The sequence below is a fragment of the Cornus florida genome, unplaced genomic scaffold (genome assembly GCF_030987335.1).
Source record: "Cornus florida cultivar Cherokee Brave unplaced genomic scaffold, ASM3098733v1 CherokeeBrave_3.0.0_Hap2_Chr04, whole genome shotgun sequence".
Taxonomy (NCBI): Eukaryota; Viridiplantae; Streptophyta; class Magnoliopsida; order Cornales; family Cornaceae; genus Cornus; species Cornus florida.
Window position 1 is genome coordinate 16,956,116 of NW_026775574.1, and position 18,005 is coordinate 16,974,120.

Consider the following 18,005-nt stretch of genomic DNA (forward strand, 5'->3'; position numbering starts at 1 on the left):
CGGGACCTAGTCTAGTTAAAATCTCCACTATCAACCAAATAATGGGTACACAAAGTCTTCTCTAATCGCAATTAGAGGCTACAAAACATCTTATCAAGATAGCAATAATCTTGGCAAAAAACAAAGAGAATTGGAGAGAAAAATACCAAAACCTGATTACTGTTCATGGGCATAAATCACTGTTCCCAAGCTCAAAATCTAATCTCCACCATTCAGATTGTGTGTCACTGAGTCGTGAACCTCTCCTCCAAATTTCAGCTTGATCGGACCATGGATGGAGCGGGATCAGACGTTTGATCAAACCTAGGCAGAATGGAAAAAACCTGCGTTTTTCTTCTCTTTGTTCTTTCACTTGCGGCTAACCTCTCTCTCTTTTTATACTAACTTTCTTAGGGTTTTCTTTTCCCTAAAGGCTGGGCTTTGGGCTTTTAATAAAACCCACTTGGGCTTTCCTCCATATAGAAGGAAATAAACCCAACAATAATCCGAGTTCTGCAATAAGATTGCGAAGATTGAAGTTGCAGAGAATTGTCCAGATTCAATTGCCATAAGAAGCGATGATTGACGTAATGGAATTTGAGCCAAGGTGGAGATTGTTAGGAATTATGTCTCAAATTCCCATTATTATTAGTTTCTATTTTAAAGTGTAATTTTATGGTAATTTCTTATAGAGACGTGAATTGGGCTCTAAGAAATTGTAATCCTTGTCCACAAAGGAATTGGGTATGTAACTCTGTAAATAAACACTTAGGCTATTGTTGAGAGTTATGAGTTGAGAGAGATGTAGCCTCATGAGGGAGTACAATGATGATAGGGGTGAGTTACGGGTTTGGTAGAGTGAACACTAATGGCGAGAGGGAGTCTCGTGGCGTAAACAGAGAACTCGGTCAAGAGTTTGTGTGCATGGTTCGGTGTTGAAATTCTCTACTATTGTAATATCTCTACATATATAATAAATCTCTTCTCATCCGTGGATGTAACCCTGATTTTGGGTGAACCACGTATATATCTTATGTTGTGGTTTGAATTATTGTTTTCTTTCTTTCTTTTGCTTCCATTGTGCCCCAACATTTTTATCTTCTCTCTCCTGGGACTCGGCATCTCTGATAAGAAAAAAAAAAAAAAAAGAAGTAAAAAACCTTATTTAATTTTGGTCAAAAAAGCCTTTAAGTAGAAGCACAAAAAATGTTACTGCTAAATTCACAACAATAATGAATATTAACCACTGCCACGACCATAATAGCAACCTAAGCATAATTTGTAGTCACATCTAAGCAGGGGTAAAAAAAAAAAAAAAAAAAAAACCCTTTAAAGATGCAACATAACATGACCAAAATATTTTTTATGTTAGCAATTCTATTAAAAAAAGCTAAACATAATGTAATAAAAAATGGTAATAACAAAGAAACAAACACAATTGCAAATAAAGAAATTTTTGGTAGAGATACATATTTAAAAAAATAATAATACAGGAAACAAATACTCTAAGAAAGAAACTCATGGAGTGATAAATGGATTAGGACAAACATGTTTTGAGAAAACACAACATACACAAAGGAAGCACAAAAAAAAAATAATAAATAAATAAATCTTTGAAAAAGATGTGGAACTCTGAGTTACAATTAAATGAAACCGGTGTAATATAGCACAAACTTTTAAAGAAAGGACGCAAACATACTTTCATCAACATAACATTAAATATTGTTGAAGCACTTCATAGGCCATGTGCCCGAGTGGTATGAGTTGCATCTTCTCGAGCACTATCAGCCTACTTAAAGGGATATACCTTCTGACAAATTAAGTAGAACACACCAAACCTCACATATGGATCAACTCCAAAAGCTAGTGCCCCACGGCCGCGTTTAGGCATAAGAATCAATTCTCAACTCAACTTATTAGAGCAGGAGGATAAAGGTTTTCAAGGACAAAAATGAGTTAATCATTGTTTATGGCTAAATCAAGTAATAATATCAATTTCACAACTCATAGCGTTCTACACTATGCTCCCTTGCTTTCAACTAAACCTCTCAAACAAATTTTAATGTGACAGTCAGCCCAATAAGGATCTGAGATGCAAATCCCTTCCGTCCTCAAACCACTCACCCAAACACAATCTTAATTCATTTTCCCAAACGCTTAGATACAACCGTGGAAAAATAAAAAATAAAAAAATATGGTCATAAGGTGGAATGAAAAATGGATTCAATATATCAAAATTTTCTTTAAAAAAATTTAACTGAGATTTTTGTTTTCATATGACTATATAGGCTTGGCCTTCATTAGAATTTATATGTTTATGAATATTCATCACATTTAAGGCAATTAAAAGAAATTGTATTATATATATATATATATATTGAACATTTACTGTCATTGGAGAAATTAATTGAGGAAAATTCTCCAATATTGATGTTGTTTCCTATAATCGAAGATTTATTGTTATTGGAGGAATCAGTGAAGAAAAATACCCAAGTATTGATATTGTTTCCTATATCTCTTTCCATTCTCATCATTTATTCTCCTATATAGAGAAGCCTCTACCATTGTATTATGCATGAAAAGAGAGATTATGAAAGATATGTAGCCCTTTAGACTGTGTGGGCAGTGGATGTAAGCCCTAATGGCCGACCCATATATATTCTTGCTTTCTGTTCTTCATACTTTATTTTATTTTTTAATAATCAATTTTAACATGGTATCAGAATAGGCAAAGTTCTGTGTTCATTTCTCTCTTTTCATCATAGCCATTCTTGGTTCTCATCTTCTGACCCAATTTTATTGAGGTCGTCTTCTTACACATCTTTAGCAATCAAGGCTGCTACCATTCATCTCAGATCTTTGGACCCATTTTGATCGAGGTCATCTTCTCACACATATTCTTTAATCAAGGTTGTTGCTACTTATCTCAGATCTTTGGATCATTTTTATTGAGGTCGTCTTCTTACACCTCTTCATCAATCGAGGGTACTGCTACTTGTCTCATATCTCTATATCCATTTTTATTAAGGCCATCTTGTTATACCCCTTCATCATTCGCACTTGCAGGTACTTGTCATCTCATTGGCAAGTTGGGTATTCATGCTCCAACTTGAGGGGGGAGTATTGAAGATTTACTGTCATTGGAGGAATCAGTGGAGGAAAATCCTCTAGTATTGATGTTATTTTTTATTATCGAAGATTTATTGTTAATAGAGGAATCAGTGGAGAAAATCCCCTAGTATTAATGTTGTTTCCTATTTTTATCTCTTTCCATTCTCATTATTTATTCTCCTATATAGAGAAGCCTCCACCATTGTATTGTGCATGAAAAGAGAGATTATAAAAGATATGTAGCCCTTTGGGTTGTGTGGTGGATGTAAGTCCTAATGGCCAACCCACGTATATTCTAGCTTTCTATTCTTCATACTTTATTTTTTTTCTATAAATTTAACAATATATATTCATATAAAAATAAGGATGACGATACATCTTGGATGTTTTTTTAATTAAATAGGTTAAATGCAAAGGACAACATCAAATCATCAATATATTCACTACTACTTCCCTAAAAGCATAATAGCATGCGAATTAGGAGTTTCTATAGGAACGAACTAGTAAAATTGAAGCTGAATGAAAAGAACATAAAAAGAAAATTAAAAACCCCAATGCATACTTTCCATAGGTTCATACGTTTACAAGATTTAGAAAGAATGAAAAAAGTATGATAAAAGATACTTAATAACTCCCGTCTTTCAGAAATACATGTGATCAAAGGTATATATTTTATAACATATGCCTTATCCATGGATCGAGATTATAAATTTTCTCATTTTCATCCATTAAATAATATTTAAGTACTTTAAAAGTCTGTTTTAAGTTGTGAGGTTGCAAATAGTTAGTTATCAAGAGCTAATTATGAGTTATTAAATGGCAAAATGTATATTATCTCAAGGATATATAATTCAAAAAAATTACTCATAAAGAGATCGGATCACTACTCTTTTTTTTTTCAGCCAGTGATCCAACTGTATTTGTGATGCAGCAGTGGGTAGGGTAGGGTCGATTCAAAATCAAAATTCAAGTAGAAAAAGAAAGAGAGAGAAATAGAATGAGAATAATAGGGGAAGAAATCAGAATGAGGGAGAAGAAAAAAATAATAGAGGGAGAATAAACCACAATAATCTCTGAATAATATTCAATAATCAATCATAAAACATCCCCTAACAATGTCGATAGCCACATATATATAGGCATCAAGAAAAAACAATATTACCATAAATAAAATCATAAATTAGTAAATTACTGAAAATTCGAATAATAATAACAAATAGACAAAAATTCCTAATTCCATCTTTCTTTCCCACGTCTTCAATAGTAGGAGTGGGCCATGTGGTCTTCAAGCTCTCGGGCCACGCCAGTTCTTCATCATTCTCTCCCAGTTGAGAAGAACTCTCCACTGGAGAGTAAATGCATATGTATGACTCCAAAAAGCAAGAGTCAACATAATAAACTTCTTCAGCTACAAATCCAAAACTGGAAGAAAATTATAGATATCCCAAATATGAGAAGCATAACATTGACTATCCAAAGTATCATTAATCCAATCCATATACTCCAGTTAAGAAGACGGAAGTGCCAATGCTGAGGAACATTAACTCTGCCTATATGAACACTGCTATCCAAAATATGGTTTAATTATACTATATACTATAGTATTATTTATTTAAATATTATCTATAAAAATAAAATAATAATTTATAAATATATAATTTCTTATAATATATAATTTAATATAATCAAATAAAACTATAAATAAACCTAATTAAAAGTCGAGGTTAGAATTTGATTCTATATCCTTAAGACAGATTCGCCCCGCTATGGTGCTAACGAACTCCGTGGCGTCTATCTCCCAAGATACAATGACTTGTCTTCCTTCGGAAGTAGCACTGCAAACCAAAGGAATAGGCGAACGGGGGTGTAGTACTCTCTGACTCGAACTCAGACTTGGAGTGACTGACTAAGGCTCGAACCCAAATACTAAGACTCGAACCCACAGACTAAAAAGAGAATGAGGAAGAAGAAAATTCAGAAGAAGAGAAGAATTCTCTGAATTTTGGTATGATTTGGAATGAACCCAAGGAGGGGTATTTATAGGCTATAGATCCGCAAAAAATTCTTAGCGGAATCTATTCAAATTCTCTTCCAAAGTTTATGTTTTTAATGCCCCTATTTTCAACAAACACATGCCAATAAAACAGGAGGCTCAAAGGTACATCGGTTAGGTAATAGATACTCCACATCAAAAATTGAATTAATACTCATATCTAAAGACCAGTCAAAGAAATATGCATTAGGTCCTAGTTTTTTAATGAGGTGGAAAATTCCAACGATTTTGGCATGTTTTATTTGGAAGGAGTTTTTAGGATGAGGTTGAAGGTAGTGCACAAATATAGCATAATCTCATTCACTTAATTCGTGATTCCTATGATGAGCATATGCAATAAGTTCATAATTTTTTTTACTTAAAACAATTTCTTGTTGCATATTGGCATGGAAATTATGAACAAGTTGAATAAAGGAAACAAGAAACTCAAGTGAATACCTATATGGAGGCAAAGGACTATAGACTAGCATAGTAAAGAACAACTACCAGTACTTTGATTAGTCAAACTTGTATAAACATACTCCATGATAGGTAAAAACAAGTTTAAAATGTCTAGGTGCATGCTAATAGTAAAACTAACCATCGTTCCTATTCCTTAATTTACAGTCACAATTTTTCTATCTGTCAGAGGGCAAAACGCATAAGGAAACTTCAAATTTGTTTCTAAGAATGTCCAAAGTGTCTTCCTGAAATTACTACTGTGTTTGTCCTAAGTAAAAAGGATTATGAACTTACTGCATATGCCCATAATATATAGAAATCATGAATTTAATGAAGGAGATTATACTATAATTTGTGCACCACCTCAACCTTATCATAAAAACTCTTTCCAGATGAAACATGCCAAAATTGGTAGACTTTTCCACATCATTCAAAAATCAGGACCTAATGCATATTTCTTTGACTGGTCTTTAGATATGAGTACTAATTCAATTTTTGATGTGGAGTATTTGTTACCTAATCAAGGTACCTCTGAGCCACCAATTTTGTGGGCATGTATTCCCACAAGCAGAGTTACATCTTCCTTAGCATCAGCATTGACACTTCCGTCTTCTCAGCTGCAGTATATAAATTGGATTGATCTGGATTGATCGTATTTGGGATGTCCACAATTACCTTCCAACTTTAGATTTTACATGATTGCAGATAAAAAAATTTATTATGTTGACTCTTACTTTTTGAAGATATATATCAGCATTTTATCTCCAAAGGAGAATTCTTTTCAACCGAGAGGGAATGATGAAGAACTGGGCCTAACTCGTGAGATTGAAGACCACATAACCCATACCTACTATTGGAGACGTGGAAAATAAAGAAAGAAAGATGAATTAGGGATTTTTGTCTATTTATTATTATTATTGGATATTTCAGTAATTTAGTATTTTAGGTTTTTATTTATGGTAATAGGATTTTTAGGGTCTTCTTTAATGCCTATTTATATGTTGGTTTAGACATTGTGAAAACATGTTTTGATGATTATTATTGAATTTTGATTCTGAGTGTAACGACCCACTCCACCACATGGTATGATATTATCTGCTTTGGGCCTGAGCCCGCACGGTTTTGCTCTTGGGCTTTACCCCAAAAGGCCTCATACCAATTAAAGTGACACACTTACATATAAGCACTTCACCTTTCCTCTACCCAGGCGATGTGGGACTTGTGCACCCATAGCTCGCCAGTGTGGTAGCCTGTCAGTGTCTCTCGCACCCGCCCACAGCACACCCGCCCACAAGGTCATCACAAACTGTCACACCCCAAATTTTAATACAAAAATTACTTGTTCTGCATATAAAATTAAAAGTATAACTTCCACACATTCTCAACATACATCCACCATAAATAGAATTTCGATGAATCTCATCATATAATTTAATAATATGAGAGTCTGACAAATTTATAATGAATAGAGGTGAAATTTCCTCTAAAATAAGAAAACATCCATAACCACTAAATCAACTAAAACACAGTCGCACAAAATGCCAACTTTATTGCACTGATCATAATTAAGGAAAACTAAGTAAAAACACATAAATATGCAACGAGCTAAAATCCATCCCTGTCATGTGTCTCCATCACGTTCCTACTCTACGAGCACCTGAAATGTGATAATGGGGTGAGCTCACAAGCTTAGCAAGAAATGCTAAACACAATCATCGTTCAGCAAGTTAACCTTACCTTGTATTCTCATATATATAAGCAACTCAATAAATGCATTAATTAAATATGCATATTCCAATTAATTATAAACTTAATAAATAACCATCATTTATTTTTTAATAAATCTGAATATCTCATATGAGCCCTGGGCTCTCATCCAATAAAGTGGTGTGAATCGCATAGTCCCTGATTACCGAAAACAAATGTGTGGCTGGATTTTACGTCTACTCCCCAGATGATCCCTAATCACGTCCACACAATAAGAGCTCATTAGACCCATGGCCATAATAAAAGGGTAGTACACTCCCAAATAGGCAGGTCCCTGACCATACCCAAAAGTCATCATAGGGTCGTCCCTGACTACCCCTCCGACTAATCCAAACTCATCCATTAATTATTAATTATGGTAAATTATGAAAGGTATCAATAATTAATAATTCAGATTAATAATTAATACACTCAAATACCATTTTAATTTAAAAACAGAACCTTAAAGACCCAACTAGTGAGAGTACAAAATTCCTGGACATAGCCTAACATTATATATAATATCCTGCAAAATTTCAGAATTTAACTCTTAATAGTTTTTCTGTACTCTCCCTTTTAGTGCTGAAAAATAATACTTTTTCATGTTTAAATTTTGTAAAACTAACAAACAGTCATTTAAAAATCTAGATTTCAGCACAAATAAATTCATTATACTTAAAACTAATATTCTAAAATTTAACACAATTTTTGAAATAACAATACTATTTTTCATAATTTCCTTTAACTTAAATCAATTTTAAAAGAATAATATTTAAATAAAAGAAATAAGATTTAAATTGCACAGTAGACTCCAAAATGGGTCTTCCTCATCCCATCAATCACGTTTTAGCTAAAGCTTTGATCCATTATATATATATATATAGATATATATAATCATAATTATTTAGTTTCCACATCAAACTAAACCACTGATCAAACTAATCATAAGTTTAATACAGTGCCATCAAACATATTCCAAACCCATTCTCTACTCCCACTGATATAAGCCATTACACCTAAGCTTTACAAATATATAAATAGAAAGCTTATATATATGTATGTATACTACACCTATAAGGTATCTAATCTAATCATTCAATTATTTCCCTATACCACTTATACCACTTGATACCAACTCATATATGATAACATCAATAATCATCCCAATATTTTCAACCAGATTAATATAACGCAACATGTAAATGTAAAATTAATTTATGAATTAATATAACAACAATATAACCAATCCGTACACTCTAACAGAAACGATAATAAAAAATTATGTAAAAAAATATTATCTAATCTTTAATAATAAATAATTCTCCTAATCACGCCCAATTAAATTCAAAATAACAACCTACACAACTTATACTATTCTAATCACAACAATCATTAAGAATAATTTCTTTTTCTACTATTTATTAAAACCATACAAATTAGATTTTCCAGATTATCAAAAGCAAGTTACAAATATATATAAGAGTACAATGTAAGATTAACTTGCCTGGAAATTTCTAAACCTTCCTTTTACGTGATTGCCTTATCACCGTCCCTTCTCCCGGTTACTGCAGAAGGTAGGAAGTATCAGTAACTTCTCTTTCTATCTTTCTCTCTCTCATTTTATTTCTTCCTTTTACGCAGTAGAAAGAAAAAAAATGAAACGTATATAAAAATAAAAAAAATATCGGTAGGTGAGCTAATTTAGGATCCCCTTTAAAAAAAAAAAATTCAACTTTTAAAAAGGTAACCTATTATCTCTATTATTCCTTAAAAAGTCAACTAGAAAAATATATATTCTTAATAAAAAAAATACGGGTATTACATTCGACCCTCCTAAAAAGAAATTTCGTCCTCGAAATTTGCGTACCTCATTCGAAGAGATGTGGGTACTTTAGCTTCATTTCAGACTCTAGCTCCCAAGTAGCCTCTCTCTCATCCTGATGATTCCACTGCACCTTCATTAGAGGTATCTCTGCCCGCCTCAACTGTTTCACCATACGATCAACAATGCGAATAGGCGTCTCAACATAGGTTGTATTAGAGCGCAACTGAACCTCTGTGCAGTCAATAGCCTGGTTTTCATCCCTTAAGCACCTCCTCAACATGGAAACATGGAAAACATTATGAACAGCAGAGAGTTTGGGTGGTAAAGCCAATCTATATGCCACTTCCCCAATCCTCTCTGTGATCTCAAAAGGTCCAATGAATCGAGGAGCTAGCTTCCCTTTCTTCCTACCAAATCTCGTAACCCCCTTCATTGTGATACTTTTAAGAACACTAAGTCTCCCACACTAAACTCCAAAGCTCGATTCTTCTGTCGACTCTGAGCTGTGCGAAGTCTATCTCGAATGATGGCAACCTTCTCCGTAGTCTCTTGCACTAACTCTGGCCCCAAAAAACTACTATTACCAACCTCGGCCCAACATACAGGTGAACGACAAGGTCTACCATAAAGTGCCTCATACGGTGCCATACCGATACTAGCCTAATAGCTGTTATTATAAGCGAACTCAACCAGTGGAATGTGATCCTCCCAACTGCCCCGAAAATCTAGCACACAAGCACGAAGCATATCCTCTAGCACCTGAATGACCCTTTCAGGTGCTAGACATATGAGTAATTCCCTATCTATTGTAACTCCACTCGGGAGCACGACGACACTTGATAGAATATGTCGTGCTTTTCCTATTACAATTGGGGAGTTAGAGTATCCTATTGATTTAATAGTATTATGTATGAGAGACTTTGATGCTATACTGGGTATGGATTGGTTAGCTCGATATCATGCTCAGTTGGACTGTCATGAAAGGACTATTGTATTCTTAATTCCGGGATAGTCACCTTCTCGATATAAGTGTGGAAAGTTCGAGGGCACCATGACTATGGGATTTCTCGCCCACATTGAGGTGGTTGAGCAACGCGTGACTATAGAACAGTTGCCTACAGTGTCAGAGTATGCAGATGTGTTTCAAGATATTCCAATTTTGCCTCCTAGGAAGGCAGTAGATTTTTGCATCGACCTTACTCCTGGTACTTCACCTATCTCTAGGGCACCTTACAGAATGGCGCCAGTTGAATTGAGTGAGTTAAAGAAGCAGACTCAAAAGTTGCAAGATCGGGGGTTTATTCAACCTAGCACATCACCTTGGGGAGCACCTGTTCTATTTGTCAAGAAGAAAGATGGGTCACTCCACTTATATGTTGACTATCGTGAACTGAATAAGGTCACTATTAAGAACAAGTACCCATTGCCACGCATTGATGATTTGTTTGATTAACTCAGAGGGGCGCATTTGTTCTCTAAGATTGACTTGAGGACTGGCTACCATTAGTTGAGGATTAGGGAGGAGGATATTCCTAAGACTGCCTTCAGGACTCGTTATGGCCTTTATGAGTTTTTAGTCATGCCTTTTGGGTTGACTAACACTCCAGTAGCTTTTATGGATTTGATGAATCGAGTGTTTCGACCTTACTTGGATCAGTTTGTTGTGGTATTTGTTGATAACATTCTGATATATTCCAAGACTAAGGAAGAGCATAAGAGACACTTGAGCATTACACTTCAGACTCTACGTGAGCATCAACTTTATGCTAAGTTTGAGAAGTGTGACTTTTGGCAGGAGCAGATTCAGTTTTTGGGGCATGTGATCTCTAAGGATGGAGTTTTAGTAGATTCTGCCAAGGTGGAGGCTGTGATGAGTTGGAAACAGCCTACTACTGTCACTGAGATTCGTAGCTTCTTAGGATTGGCAGGATACTACAAGCGCTTCATTGAAGGTTTCTCCAAGATTGCTGCACCTATGACTCATTTGACTAGGAAGGATGTGAAGTTTGTTTGGGATCACCATTGTGAGCAGGCATTTGAGGAGCTGAAGAAAATATTGACTTCGGCCCCAGTTCTTACCATTCCTGTTAGTGGTGAGAGATTTGTGATCTACACAGATGCATCATATTAGGGTCTTGGCTGTGTTTTAATGCAAGATGATAAGGTAGTAGCATATGCTTCTAAGCAGCTTAAGCCACATGAGTAGAATTACCCCACACATGACTTGGAGTTGGCAGTAGTAGTTCTTGCATTGAAGGTGTGGAGGCATTACTTGTATGGTGAGAACTTTGAGTTATTCTCTGATCACAAGAGCCTCAAGTACCTCTACACTCAGAAGGAGTTGAATATGAGGCCTTTTGGGATAAAGTCCAAGAACAAAACCATGCGGGCTCAGGCTCAAAGCGGACAATATCATACCATGTGGTAGAGTGGGTCGTTACAAATGGTATCAGAGTCTGACCCAACCGGAAGTGTGCCGACGGGGACGTCGGGCCTCCAAAGGGGGTGGATTGTGATGACCTTGCGGGCGGGTGTGTTGTGAGCGGGTACGAGAGACACTGACAGGCTACCACATTGGCGAGCTACAGGTGCACAAGTCCCACATCGCCTGGGTAGAGGAAAAGTGAAGTGCTTATATGTAAGTGTGTCACTCCAATTGGTATGAGGCCTTTTGGGGTAAAGTCCAAGAACAAAACCGTGCAGGCTCAGGCCCAAAGCGGACAATATCATACCATGTGGTGGAGTGGGTCGTTATATTGAGTGTTTTCAGATTTCTTTTCCCTCATTATTCTTCTCTTTTCCTTTTATTATTTTTCTATCCTCCTTCATTCTGATTTCTTCTCCTATTATTTTATTCTATTTCTCTCTCAATCTCTTTCTTATTCTACTTGAATTCTGATTTCGAATCTCCCCTACCCGCTGCTGTATCAATTTTTTATTTTATTTTTTTTGTGACAAGAAGCAGACTTTTCTAGTAAGCCGTCAATGGTAGTGGTGGCTATGAAATCATCTTTTCAATTAGGACTGTATCCATTTGATATTAATTATATTATAAAGTTTTAACGGTCTTGTTCTAGGGTTTTTCAGTTTAACAATAACCAAAACCCTAACTTTATAACCACAAAATGGTGTGAGATTTAGGCTTTGTTTGGATTGAGGGATTTGGAGTGATTTGGAGATAAAAGAAATGGAAGGATAGTGTATATTGTGTTTGGATGAAAGGAATTGGGTAGAAAAGAAAAGACTTAGAAGGATTTAGAGGGATAGCTATCCCTTCAAATTCTTAAATTGTATCCCTTCAAAATTGACAAGATTTGGAAGGGAAGGAAAGTAGGTTAAGTGGCATTTTCTTTATGACAAAGGTAGCCTTCAAAATTAGATACACAAAATTTTTATTCCATTTAAGTCCTAATAAACTGTTGCAACAACTGATTAGGGTTTTGCAGAGCAAAAGAGAGGTCTGGACACAATGACTGTGTTGAGCTCCAAGCAGATATTGCAGCAAAATGAGACTCGCGACCCCGACACCATTACAACTCTTGTACTCAACCATAAAGCTCTTTTTGATGTACACTCGTAATTTATTCTATATCTATCTCTAATACCCTACTATTTTATCTATTAAAACTTCAAATCTTCATCATTGTGTTCTCATGGATTCAATCAATTTAATCTTATTAGGTTTCATACTTGAACGAATTCAAAAACTTAGAGAGACTCGACCTGTACTTCAATAATCCATCTTCACTCGAGGTAGTCTAATGCTTTTGCAGTTGAATAGTGAAATGTCAGTTTATGAAATAGATTAATTTGAGGTTTAATTTTGGTTTCTTAATTGTTAACTCAGGGTTTGCGGTCATGTGTCAATTTGAAGTGGGTATCAGTTATGCAGAATGAACTTCAAAGCTTGAAAGGAAGCGAAGGACTTACTAAACTCACTGTAAGTTAATCACACAGTTTATACATTTCCCTTTCAGCTTGCCTAGGCTGTTGAAGATGAAGAGATAACTAGCCTTAATACACACCACAAATTTCTATATATATAAAAGGGTAAAATAGTAATTTGATTATTATTCTTTCCTTTATTTTTTCTGCTCTGTTTTATCCAAACAAGAATATTATTCATTCCTTTCTTTTCTCTCCTATCTATCTAAACATGAATATAAATTATAACTATCATTTCCTTTCCTTTCCATTATTTTCTCTCATAACTAATGTTATCCTTTCCTTTCTTTTATCTCATGTGTATCCAAACAAAGCCTTAAGGATTTAGGTTTCTCAAATTGTATGATTTGGATCTTACATCCTGCACTCTTGTCTACCATTATATGGGCAAGACTCACTCATGGAGTCACCAATAAGTGTAAACTCTTAGAGATGGAGGTACAACATATAAGATAGTGGAGATTCAAGACATTAGACCAGATTAAACACCAAGAAATCCTTATAAGAGAGAGTGGCAACAACCAAGAAAAAAAAGGAATCCAAGGAACCCCGAGACCATCTGTTACAATTTTAACACGGTTTTAACTTATATGTCTTGATTTAAGAACATATAGAAGTGTATTGAAAGATGGTAGACGCATTTGTTAGTGATACATTGCATAAGACAAGCCCACATGTCAATGGTGCGTTGAATATATATACTTTAAAAAAACATTACATCTTCTCTCTTTACGGTGCTTTGGGGTTTATACTAAAAGGGAGACCTCAAGGTATCCTGAGTCTCACTTAACAACAAACCCCTAGAAGTCCAAGTGAACCATGACCCAACCTAAAGATCAAGGCATGTGAAAAGTTCAATAAGTCCCTTGCGATACTAGAGACTTGTGCAAGCATAAAGATGCGTGAGTGAGAATGCATGATTAGATAATCTTTTAAGTACTTCAAGGCCCATGTGCCCAAGGGGTATCAGTTGCATCTCCTCGAGCACTATCGGCCTACTTAAGGGTGATACCTTCTGGCAAAATAAGTAGAACACACAAAACCTCACATATGGATCAATTCTGGAAGTTAGTGCTCTATGGCCAAGTTTAGCCAAAAATTCAATTTCTCATCTCAATTTGATAAAGGGGGAGGATAAAGCTTTTCAAGGAGAAAAAATGAGTTAATCACGGTTTATGACTAAGTCGGGGTATAATATCAATTTTACAAAAGTATTAGTAGAATACATCTCGCGGACTTCTACACCATGCTCTCTTGCTTTCCATCAAAACTCTCAAACTGATTCTAATGGACAGGCATCCCAATATGAATATATATATTATTTGAAAAAGTAAAGTTCACTCAAAGAGCACTTGTGCGGGAAGAGCATCCCATATACAAAAGCCAAAAATAAAACACAAAAGGAAAATCCCCAATAGAATTACAATAAAACCCATTCACCCAATATATATAATAAGTCAAGGTATAATTGCAATAAGGCCATGTGATGTGATTTAAAGTGGCATCACATTTTGGCTACCACCTAGGAATATGCAAACCACAGTGGAAGCAAGAAGTCTAATGGATATTATAATTCAAAATAGATTCAAAATATTATAATGATACACAGATCGCAAATGAGGGCACTAGCCAGAAGTATGAATATTAAATTAAGTAATTGTTTCATGTACAACTATCCACTTGATACAAGGTGAAATTTATAGAAAAAGGAAAAAAAAAAAAAAAAAAAAAAAAAAAAAAGAAATTTATTCAAGTTTTAAGGGAAGAAGACACACTGTTTAATAAACCATTCTATTCATCTATCTTTCCTATATTTAAAACAAATTAAGATGTCAGATACTTTATACCAAATATTACAATTGTACCAGCACAACTCTTAAATTAATACAAGTATTAATAGAAGCTGTCAACTATGCAGAAAAAAAATTAAGGACGAAAACCCAGAATTCCTAAAAATCTCTCAATAGAACAGGAAAAGTGATATAAATCAGTGTTGCAACAACATCATTGATTATTTAATATAATAAAAAAGTGCACACCAAAATAATTAGTGGAAAAAGAAACAGATAGAACAAGGGTGGATCCAGCCATTTGAATGGAGTGGGCTAATTTTTGAGCTGGGCCAACTTTGGACTAGGCTACAATTACTATTTTTTTTTTTTTTTTTTTTTTTTTTTTTTTTTTTGGGCTGGACTTAAAGTAGTATGGTAAAAACAAAAAAAAAAACAAAAATTCTAAGCCCAACTTCGCCCACCTTTGGATACGCCCACCTTTGGATACGCCCTTAAACTCTCCAGAACTCAGACCTAAAAGACTTTTTTTTTTTTTTCAAAAAAACAAATAAATAAACAATTGAGATCTGAGCAGCGAAGTGAGACATACAGCTCGCCAATTAGAAAGCCAGAACAAAAAGAAGAAATAGGAGACACCGGATGGGAAACTGATGGAATGTAGGAAAACAAAATGATTTGCATTAGTCAATTAATTGAAGGTAAAGTGGAGAGAGGATTACTTATATAGAAAACAACGCCATCTTGGTGGCAATCTAAAATAACAAACTTCCAATACTTCTGATTTGTTCCTCCTGAAAACCCTAGCATGGTTCTTATAAAAATTAAAATTAGAAGAAGAAGAAGGAGGTGTCACTGAAAACCTTAGCACGGTACTTATGAAAATCAAAATAGAAGAAGAAGAAGAAGAAGTAAAAGAAGAAGAAGGTGTCGTCCCAATCACGAATTCACTGCTGTTGGATCCTTTTTCACCATAATTGCTATTATATCCTTTTTCACCGTAATTGATAATAATTCTTAGGGCGCAAATCCTCTGTAGTGTGATTCTCATATGTCTCCTGCACGTTTTATTTCAATTAATAAACATGTGTTTGACAATTATACTACCATTTATAAGTAATATTTCACTACTATTTATAAGTATCTTCATTCTCAAAATAAGGTATGCACATAATACGTACTAAGTAATGTCATATACTCAATTCAACATATCATTTATATTATAAATTGAAATTAAAGTATTTTAAAAACACTTTAGCATGTTAATTTAAAAAATTTAAACCAAAATTAAAATCACTTGGATTAACCTTAGATAACAAACAAAAGACTTGTTGTTTCCAAAAATAATGAAAAGAGACATCTTTTTTTTTTTTCTTTTTTTTTTAAAATATTAAAAAAATATACACTTAGGTATAAATTATTTAACATATCTTTGAAAAAATTTTGGCAAAATTTAATATTAATTGCCACACTCATCACCTTCACCATAAAAAAAGGTATTTACATAGTGCTGAAAAACTAATAGTTACACATAAATCTAACTCAATTCAACATATTATTTATATATTTTTTAAATTAAATTTTATCATAAAAAATAGAACATCCAAAAAAATAGTCACATGTTAATTTAAAGAGGATTTTGAAAGGGATTATGAGGTATTTGGTTGTCAACAACCTTTACTTTTTAAGTGGTGATGTTACTACTCTTACAAATGGTGATGTTACTTTTTAAACTCATGTGATGTTACTTATAAATGGTGGTGAAATGTTACTTATAAATGGTGGTGTAGTTGCCAAACACAGTCTTAGTGTCTATTAATTGAAGTAGACGTGGCCAAACCAACGTCTCAAGTCAGTGGACAGTAGGGGATTACAGGGATAATCACTATAGAGGATTTGCGCCCTAATTCTTATGTCCGTGTCGACAGTCAAACCAAATAATTCTTATGCTCGTGTTCGGCGCGAATCCTCTAAAGTGAGCTTCCCATACTGTCCCATGCGGTGAGTTTTTAAGTGATCTATATTTGGTCACGTCCTTCTTCAATTCATTTAACAGCTCTTGAGACCGCGTTTGGCAATTACAAAAAAGTGAAATGTCACACGTATCTTTTAGTAAACTCTTTTTTACCACCATTTATAAGTAACATCATAGGAGTCTAAAAAGTAACATCATCATTTGTAGGAGGATAACATCACCACTTAAAAAGTGAAGGTTGTTGTTAGCCAAATACTTTATAATCCCCTTCAAAATCCTCTTTAAATTAACATGTTGATAAGTACTTAAATGTGACGCATTTTAGTACCTAAATTAGGGTATTTTAGTCCATTTATCTATCTTACTTTCATGTCTTAAGTACTTATTTATGTTTTTGCCTATTTCAAGTCAATAAAGTTCAAACAAGCTAATAAGAGCCATTTAGCTCATTTTTGGAGCTAAGGAGCAAAATTAGAAAGAAGTTAAGAAAAATTCACCAGAGGAACTTCGATCGATTGAAGGAAGTCCCGATCGATCGAAGTCAGCTGCAATCGATCGAAATGAGAAGATATTTTTGATGCCACGTTATCTTTGATCAATCGAAGCTAAGTGTTTGATCGATCAAAAATCTTCGATCAATCGAGATGCTTGCTCGCAGTGAGCGTGCCAGACTCTACCTAATTTGTGTAGCTATGAATTTCCTCCATCATAGGCTGTATTTTTGACTTGGTGCCTACTCAAAGAGGCTTGTAATTGATTCGTTGAACCATATTGTAAAAAATATCATAGAGTTTTATTTTACAAAAAAAATATAGAAATAGTTTTCTCTCTAGAATTAGGATTTTGGGAAGAAAAGTAAGGATGAAGATGATGATGCCAACCTCCAAGCTAGCCCTTGAGGGTTCCATGATCACTATAATGAGTGGCTAAATCCTTCAATTGGGGCTAGAGATAGTCCCTAGACTTGCTTCCTAAACCTAGCTTTTGTACATTTTTGGGAATTTTAGTTGTAATAAATGTTTCGACCTTGAATAAATATAGATCTTGTGATTTTAACTTGATTTGTATAGATTAATGCTTCGAATTGACCATTTATTTCTATCCATATGTCTATGTATGCTAGAATGAATATTCATGTAT

At 34.4% G+C, this 18,005-nt stretch overlaps 1 protein-coding gene across 1 annotated transcript; it reads right to left on the minus strand.

The window, feature by feature from the left end:
- Positions 1 to 9,198: 9,198 nt before the first annotated feature.
- Positions 9,199 to 9,588, minus strand: LOC132304788 (uncharacterized). The gene has a single exon (XM_059802507.1). The coding sequence runs from the start codon at positions 9,586 to 9,588 to the stop codon at positions 9,199 to 9,201; it is 390 nt and encodes a 129-aa protein (XP_059658490.1).
- Between the last annotated feature and the right edge of the window lie 8,417 nt (positions 9,589 to 18,005).

Excerpts from the sequence above, each read along its gene's own strand:
- LOC132304788 (XM_059802507.1), bottom strand. The coding sequence starts at position 9,588 with ATGAAGGGGGTTACGAGATTTGGTAGGAAGAAAGGGAAGCTAGCTCCT.